At 40.3% G+C, this 9,176-nt stretch overlaps 1 protein-coding gene across 1 annotated transcript; it reads right to left on the reverse strand.

The window, feature by feature from the left end:
- Positions 1-8,003: 8,003 nt before the first annotated feature.
- LOC101829574 (olfactory receptor 1086) lies at positions 8,004-8,957 on the reverse strand. The gene has a single exon (XM_005065035.1). The coding sequence runs from the start codon at positions 8,934-8,936 to the stop codon at positions 8,004-8,006; it is 933 nt and encodes a 310-aa protein (XP_005065092.1). The 5' UTR covers positions 8,937-8,957.
- Between the last annotated feature and the right edge of the window lie 219 nt (positions 8,958-9,176).

Here is a 9,176-nt window from a genome sequence, read left to right on the forward strand (position 1 = left end):
AGTGGAAAGAGGCAAGATCTCTTGAGCAGATTGGGAACATGGGGGAAGAAGAGAGGGAACCAGGAAAAAGAGAAAGGGAAAAGGGGAGGGCAGAAGAAGACATGGAGGAGCAGGAAGGTTAAGTTGAGGTAAGAATAGAAGATACCAGGATGAGAGATACCATAATAGTTGGAGTCATTATAGCGTTGAGGAGAGAGCTGACACTAGTGAGATTTCCAGAGATTTACAAGGATAACAGCAATTGGAAAACTGAGTACTAGCACGGAGACTACATTAATAGCCCCTACCTGATGATAAGGTTTATGACTACCTTATGTGACATCCTAGAACCTTCATCCTGTGACTGAAGGAAGCAGAGACAGATACTCACAGCTAAACACTGAATTGACCCCCTGGAACCCAGTGACACAGATGGAGGAGTCATGAGCAAGGCGGTCAAGACCGTGCTGGTGAAACTCACAGACATCTGAGTGGACAAGGGTGAGCTCTTGATGCTGATGCAGGAACAGCTGCTTCCCTGGACTCCCAGCCTCCTCTGGTTTCCTGGTCTCGTTGGTGGGAGAGAAGACCTGGAGTCTGGGGTGCTTGGCTCCCGTTGGGATTGGAAGCTCTGTGCAGTTCCCAGGCGATCTGCAGGCACTAGAACACAGGCCGGGAAGCCGGCCTGTTTACCTGATCAAGGGGAAGCTCTTGAACACCAGAGTGATGACTAAGAGGCCAACAGGGGACTGATCCAGACTCCATTAATGTAGTGTTAGTGAGGAGGCCTCAGAAATCTCTGGGGCCTTGGGTAGTAGACTAGTGTTCACCATGGCATACAAATGAACTTTGGGAGCCCATTCCACATTGAAGAATGTTCTCTCAGCCTGGAAACATGGGGAAGTGCCTAGGTCCTGCCCTGGATAAAATGACAGATTTTGGAGATCCCTCAACAAGGGCCTCACCCTCCCTGGGGAATGATGTGGGGATTGGGCTGGGAGTGAGGGAGTGGGGGTGGTGCTGGTGGAGGGAGAAGCGGGAGCTGGGATTGACATTTGAAGTATGAGTGTTTCTAATTTAAATAAAAAACTTTGAAACAACAACAGCAAAAAGAAAATCCATAATTGTAATGAACCATATAAACAATCTAAAAAAGAAAAAAAAACACATGAACATCTCACTAGATGCTGTAAAAGACTTTGACAAAATTCAACACCCCCTTCAGGATAAAGGTCTTGGAGAAATCAGGAATAACAGGAATTTACCTAAGTCTAATGAAGGCAATATAAAACAAACAGACAGCCAACATCAAACTAAATGGAGAGAAACTCAAGGTGATTCCCATATAATCAGGAAGAAGACAATGTTGTCCACTCTCTCCATATCTTTTCAATATTGTACTTGAAGTTCTTGTTAGAGCAATAAGACAACAAAAGTAGGTCAATACCAATTGGAAAGGAAGAAGTCAAACTTTCACAATTTGCAGATGATATAGTAGCTTATAAATGTGACCCAAAGACATCTTCTAGGGAACTCCTACAGCTGGTAAACACCTTCAACAAAGTGTCAGGATACAAGATAACTCAAACAAAAAAATCAGTAGCCCTACTATATATAGACAAAAAAATGTGCTAAGAAATAAGACAGAGAAACATCATCCTTTACAATAGCCACAAACAAAAAAATATCTTGGGGTAACTCTAACCAAACAGGTGAAAGACCTGTATGACAAGAACTTTGAGTCATTAAAGAAAGAAATTAGATACCAGAAAATGGAAAGATTTCCCACACTCTTCCATAGGTAGGATCAACCTAATAAAAGTGGCAATCTTACCATAATCAATCTATAGATTCAATTCAAACCCTAATAAATCCTAGCACAATTCTTCACAGACCTTGAAAGGCCAATTCTCAACTTTACATCAAAAATCAAAGACCCAGGATAGCAGAAAGTACCTTGTACAAGAAAGGCATCATCATTCCAGAATTCAAAATCTACTAGAGAGCTATAGTAATGAAAACAGCTTGGTATTTGCACAAAAATGGATGAGTAGACCAATGGAATGGAATTGAAGTCCCTGATATTAACCCACACACCTATGAACATGATCTTTGACAAAGAAGCTAAAACTATACAATGGGAAAAAAGAGAAAGCATCTTCAACAAATGGTGCCAGCATAGCTGGATGCTGGCATATAGAAAACTATAGCTAGATCCATATCTATCACCATGCACAAAACTTAAGTCTAAATGGATCAAAGACTTCAATGTAAATCCAGAAACACTGAAGCACTTAGAAGAGAAATGAGAAGTACCCTTGAATGAATTGGTACAGAAGATCTCATCCTGAACATAAAACCAGTAGCACAGACACTGAGATTGATGATTAATAAATGAGACCTCTTGAAACTTAGAAGCTTCTGTAAGGCAAAGGACACAACCAACAAGCCAAAATGGCAACCCACTGAATGGGAAAAGATGCTCACCAACCTCACATCTGACAGGGACCTGATTTCCAAAATATACAAATAACTCAATAAACTAGTCTCCAAAACACCAGATAATACCATTAAAATTGGCATACAGAACTAAATAGAGAATTCTCAATAGAGGAGTCTAAAATGGCTGATAGACACTTTAAAAAGTGCTCAGCAGTCTTAGCCCTCTGGGAAATGCAAATCAAAACAACTTTGAGATTCTATCTTACTACTGTCAGAATGGCTAAAATGAAAAACACCAATTACAGTCTATGCAGGACAGGATGTGGAAAAAGGGGACCACTCCTCCACTGCTGGTGGGAGCGCAGACTCTTACAATCACTTTTGAAATCAGTATGGTGTTTCCTGGGAAAAATGGGAATCATGTTGCCTCAAGATCCAGCAAATCCACTCCTAGGCACATACCCAAAACATGCACATTCATATAACAAGGGCATCTGTTCAACTATGTTCATAGCTGCATTATTTGTAATAGTCAGAAACCGGAAGCAATCTAGATGCCCCTCAGCTGAAGAGTGAATGGTGAACATGTGGTACATTCACACAATGGAGTACTACTTAGCAGAAAAAAGAAAAACAATGAAATCTTGATATCCACAGACTCATTAATGGCACTATAAGAAACCATCCTGAGTGAGGTATCCCAGTCACAAAAAGACAAACATGGTATTTACTCACTCCTATATAGATTTTAGACATGGAGCAGGGGATTGCCATTCTACAATCCCACCGCCAGAGAGTCTGGGAAATAGGGAGGACCCCAAGAAAGATATTTATGGTACCCCTGAGAAGGTGAATAGGACAGAATCTCCTGAGCAGATTGGGAGCATGGGGGGAGTGGAGAGGGAGCTGAGAGAAAGTGAGGGTTGAATATGAGTGGAGAGAATGACATGGGGGAACATGAAGTTTGAGTTGGGGGAAGAATAGAGGAGTGTAGGATGAGAGATACCATAATATTGCTAGCCATTGTATTTTTGAGGAGAGATCTGACACTAGGGAGATTTCCAGATATCTACAAGGATGACATCAACATTAACCTAAGAAATAGTAGAGAGGCTACCTTAAATGCGCTTCTCTGACAATGAGATTGATGACTACCTTATATGCCATCCTTATAGCCTTCATCCAGTGACTGACAGTAGCAGAGGCAGACACCCAGCTAAACACTGCACTGAAATCCTGGATCCCAATTGCACAGAGGTAGTACTGATGAGAAAAGGGGTCACAACTTGCCTAGTAAAAGCCACAGAAACAATTGACCTGAACTAGGGGGAGCTCAATGGGTCTCAGACTGATGATGGCTGAGTGGCCAGGATGGGACTGATCCAGAACCCCTAAACATGCGTGTCAGTCAGGAGGCCTCGGCAATCTGTGGGACTTCAGGTCACGATTTATCCTTGACTTGACATATGAATGAATTTTGGGAGTCTATTCCACATGAAGGGATGCTCTCTCAGTCTAGGCACATGGAGGAGGGCCTAGGCCCTGCTCCAGATGATATGACAGGCTTTGGAGATCCCCATTGGAGAGCCTCACTCTCCTTGGGGAGAAGAGTAAGGATGGGGTAGGGGGTAGGGGGTAGGGGGATTTATGTGGGGTGGTGGAGGATTGAAGGGGGAGATGGGATTGACATGTGAAGCAAGCTTGTTTCTTATTTAAATAAACAAAATGTTCAAATGCTCTATGTGGTGTGATTCTTATTGAGAGAATTAATTAGTTTATCCAATATCCCATAATATTCCAAACCACTAAGTTTTCAGAAAGAAGATATACTCAGATTTCCACCAAACATAAATCAGTTCTGATATTTATAGATAAACTCATATTCAGAGTCTGAAACTCATAATAGTGTGGGAGGGTTAGAAGATGAAGTGGAATATGGAGAGACTGTCTTCCTGACTCAGAATTAGGAGTTTGATGTCTAGGGACAGTCTTGGTAAAGTGCCTCATACAGATTGTCAGATTTTCAGGTGGTTTGATGTATTTGCTATGATTCTTTGCCTCATGGGCGGCCTTTTTTATGACTCTAGGAATATGAATTAATAGGATGTATTTTAAAGATTATGGGATTTAAGCAGTCAGTTCCCTTTGAGATCAATACAGAGCTAATACATGTTTCCTACAGAGTAGTGGTGGGAATTCTGAATTTGGAGACAATCTTCAAATGAGATACATTGTTTTCCCTCTATCATGGTGGGTAGAAGAGATAAAAACATAAATATTGTGGGAAGTCAGACTTGTAAAGCATATTGTGGGAATTTTGTTATGCACTGGTGGTGTCCACAGAAAATAAACTGAGACACATTATACCTTGGGTAAAGTATACAAATGAAAAGGAATGTGTGCATGGAGAACAACCTTGGCTCTGGCATCTGCTTCATATGGGCAGCTATGAAGCAATGTGTGCAGATGTGGAAAAGTAGGTTTTTGAGTAAGTAACCAGAGGGAAAATGGTAGAAGTGGGTCTTGGAAACAGGATCACAGAAGGAGGGAGGCTGTGCTTCATTGCATCTGTGAGGTTGAGAGACTGCTAAAGTTGTAATGAGTTTGGTTCTATAATGAAACAGGGTGTGGGACTAGAATTTGAAATATTGTGCAATGTTGGCAGAGAGTGGGACAATTATGGAGATGGAAGAATACCCAAATGTGAGGGATCCAGATCACTAGCCATATACCAAATAAAAGTTTCTGTATCTAAGAGTTTTTATTTCCTTATTTTAAGAGTGTCCATAGACAAAATATCTGATAACACCTGTCTATCTACGTAATAATTAGATACTTTTTTATGTGTATGAGTGTTTTGCCTGTAGGTCTGTGCACACATGTGCAGTGCCCACAGAGTCCAGAGAGGATCCTGGATTCCTGGGGCTGGTTGTGAGCAGCCATGTAGGTGCTGGAAGTGAACCCGAATCCTCTGAAGAACAACCAGTGCTCTTATCCACTGAGCCATGCCTCTAGCTCCACAGGACTTTTTTTCTATGATTTGAGCATCTCTCTCTGTAGCCCAGGCTGAGTTTTTAAATCACCAGTGCAGTTTTCTGATCATGTGTTATTGTTCAATTTGCATTTTCCCAGTGGTGCTGCTATAAAGTTGAAGTTAATACTGCTATTATTATTATTGCATCTAATCTCACTCATAAAGATTAATAAGTTTAAGACTGAAAAGAAAACAATAAAGTTGCCAATCTTCAGATTCACAAGACTGAGTAACATACATTATAGAATCTAGTGACTCCACGAAAAATAATAACGGTATTTAGAACTGTGAACAAAGTGACAGTAGAGACAAACGTTGAATTCCCAAGGAACCCAGTGACAGAGAGGAAGGACTGATGAGCAAAGGGGTTAAGACTGAGCTGGTTTAACCCCTAGATACAGCTGACCTGACAAGGGTTAGCTCTTGAATCCCAGACTGATAGCTGGGAATCCAGCATGGGACTGATCCAGTCCCCCTGAATGTGGGTGTCAGTGAGGAGACCTAGGCAATCTAGTGGGCCTTGGGTAATAGTTCAGTATTTACCCCTGGCATACAAATGGAATTTGGGTGCCCATCCAACAATGAGAGATTGACTCTCACCCTGGACTCTTGGGGGAGGGTCTTAGGCCCTGCCCTGGGTGAAATGACAGACTACGGACACCCCATGGAGGGCCTCACCCTCCCTGGGGAAATGAGGGGGTACTGGGGGGGTTGGTGAGAGGGCGTGGGAAGAGGGGAGGGAAAGGGAGAAGGACCTGGGATTGACATGTGAAGCAACCTTGTTTCTAATTTAAATTTAAAACTAAAAAAAAAAGGTGAGTTCCTAGCATTCCAGGAATCACCTAATCTGAGAAATCCCAGAATCTCTGATGAGGCCCTAGGATTTTTGGTAAGTGTGGTGGGTACTGGACCTGGGTGGGACTCAGGAATATTAATCAGCCAAAGGTCAGGATTTTTTGTTTTGTTTTGTGTTTTTTTGAGACAGGGTTTCTTTGTATTGCTTTGAAGCTTGTGCTGGAACTCACTCTATAGACCAGGCTGGCCTTGAACTCACAGAGATCCACCTGCCTCTGCCTCCTGAGTGCTGGAATTAAAAGTGTTCACCACCAATGCCCGGCCCAAGATCAGGATTGAGGAAATGCCTGATAAGGGAAGAGTGGAAGCCTTGGTGAAGTCCAAAGCTCTGAAAAAGAAGGGTGGGGACTTTGGTAAAGGCAGTATTCCTGGTTAAAATAAAGTCCAAATAGAGTAAGAGTAGAAGCATTGGTAATGGATATGCGGTGCATTATATTAAGTGTATGCCACCTGCAATGTGGTGCATCATGACTTGCCTTTCAAACATAACTCAGTGCCACATAGCAGGTAGTTTGCCAGGAGGAGAGAGTAAAGGAGATTTGGGGGAATGAAAAGATTGATTGTCCATTTATAGCACAGTAGAAGTCTTGTTTGACTTACATTTTGTTAGAAAGCAGAGCATTTTTTCTTATATATGTAATAATGCATGTAATTCTGCATTAGGAGGATTAAAACTTATTGGAGATGAAAATATGACTCAGAGGTGAAAGGGACTTGCTGCTCCTGCAAAGGATATAGTTTTTTTGACATCATTCATATCAATCAGCCAGAAATTTTCTGTAGCTCCAGCTCCTAGTGATCCAACATTTCCCCCTCTCTTGATGCCCGCACCATCCACCACATGCCAAAACTTCATACATATCACTCCTTGCTCTCTTTCAAATCCATAGCCTCTTTTTTCATTATTTCCATTACAAGCATATATGTAAACATATACATATTTTCTGACACAAACTGCTCAGTATGTATGTTATTTTTATCTGTGTTTCCAGTGTAGTAATTACCAACCATTCATCAAGAAAATGACTATTTGACAAAGGAGAGTATTGCAGATGAATACAACCAATCAAGTTGCATAATTCTATTTCCCAGTCCCAATGAATGTATTTGCACAGCAGAACTTGCACATAAGTCTCAGGGAACATTGTAGAAGAGGGAGCAGAAAGATTTTAACCCCAGAGGATCAACAAGTTTGCTGTGAGATTGTGTCACATAGTAATATCAGAACCTACATTTATAAGGTCTAGCCAACCTGACTGCCTAAATGTGAATGGAACGAGGACAACAGCAATGTTTTATTTAGCAATTTTGATATAACAAGAAAATTGTTTAAAATTATAAATATGAGAGAATTTAAAATATTATTTATAAAACAATGAAACCATCTAAATTTATGTTAAAGATGATCTAAATATATATGTATAGATAAATATAAACACATATTTATTAGTGCAGTCTGCACTTCATATACTATCAGCACTATGTATGATTATAAACATTAAAAAAGAAAGCATATGATATAGTCTTTTTATTTTTAAAAATAAACAAGAGAAGCATTAACCAATGCCTTTAATCCCATGTATATAGAGTATTGAAACATATTAATGAACATAAAGCAACATTTTAAACATAAATATTAACATTTACTTCAGAACAATACTTTTATTTTTGTAACATAAGGTTTATAGCAAACTTATCCATAAGTTTGTCTTTTACCAAATACTTTTTTCATTGCCTCTTTTACATCTTTGTTCCTCAAACTATAAATAAGAGGATTCAACATGGGAATTACAATGCTGTAAAATATTGACACTACCATGTCATGCTCCAAGGCATAGCTGGAACTTGGTCTCACATACATGAAAAGAACAGTACCATGAAAAATCGACACTCCAGTCAAATGAGAGCCACAAGTAGAAAAAACTTTTCTTTTACCTTCAGTAGAGCGTGTCCTCAGGATAGCAAACAGAATGAAGCCATAGGATATCAGGACAATGAAGATAGTGACTACCTCAATGGATCCAGCACAGTAGAAGAGGAGAAGTTGGTTGATGTGTGTGTCAGAACAAGACATTGCCAGGAGAGGAGGGATATCACAGAAAATATGACTGATTTCATTGGATGCACAAAAAGACAGTCTGAAAGTAGCAACAGTATGAATAACAGCATGTATAATTCCACCAGCATAGGAAGCAATGATGAGTGGCACATAGACTCTGGGTGACATGATTACTACATACAGAAGTGGATTGTTAATGTCCACATAGCGGTCATAAGCCATTGCTGCCAAAAGAAAGCATTCTGTTGTACCAAATGTAACAGCCAGAAACAACTGTGTAGCACAGCCAATGAGTGAAATGACTTTCTTCTCTGACATGAAGTCAACTACCATTTGTGGAGTTATAACAGAGGAATAGCAGGCATCAACTGAAGACAACACACTCAGAAAATAGTACATGGGGTTGTGTAGGCGGGAATCCCCAATGACTAGAGCAATCAGTCCTAAATTCCCTATGAGTGTGAAGACATAAATTGCTAGAAAAAGGAAGAAGGAAAGGATCTCCAGGTCAGCATTGTCTGTGAAGCCCTTCAGTACGAATTCAGTGACTTCAGTGATGTTTTCCATGTTGAAGTCTCATAGAAGGAATTGAAAGTAATCAGCAAATCATAGTTCATATTACTGTAAAGGGTCTAGAGTAGTTTTGCTATAAACAAGGTGAGCTGTGCTTTATATGTGTATTTGTGAAGAAACACATTTTGAGACTGAAAGAGGCATGGATACATACAAATAGGCACACATATCACATGATTTTAAGAAATACAGCAGTGCATAAGGACATGGTGGTGATTTAAATTTCAATAAACC

This window comes from Mesocricetus auratus, unplaced genomic scaffold (assembly GCF_017639785.1).
Source record: "Mesocricetus auratus isolate SY011 unplaced genomic scaffold, BCM_Maur_2.0 Super-Scaffold_100004, whole genome shotgun sequence".
Taxonomy (NCBI): domain Eukaryota; kingdom Metazoa; phylum Chordata; class Mammalia; order Rodentia; family Cricetidae; genus Mesocricetus; species Mesocricetus auratus.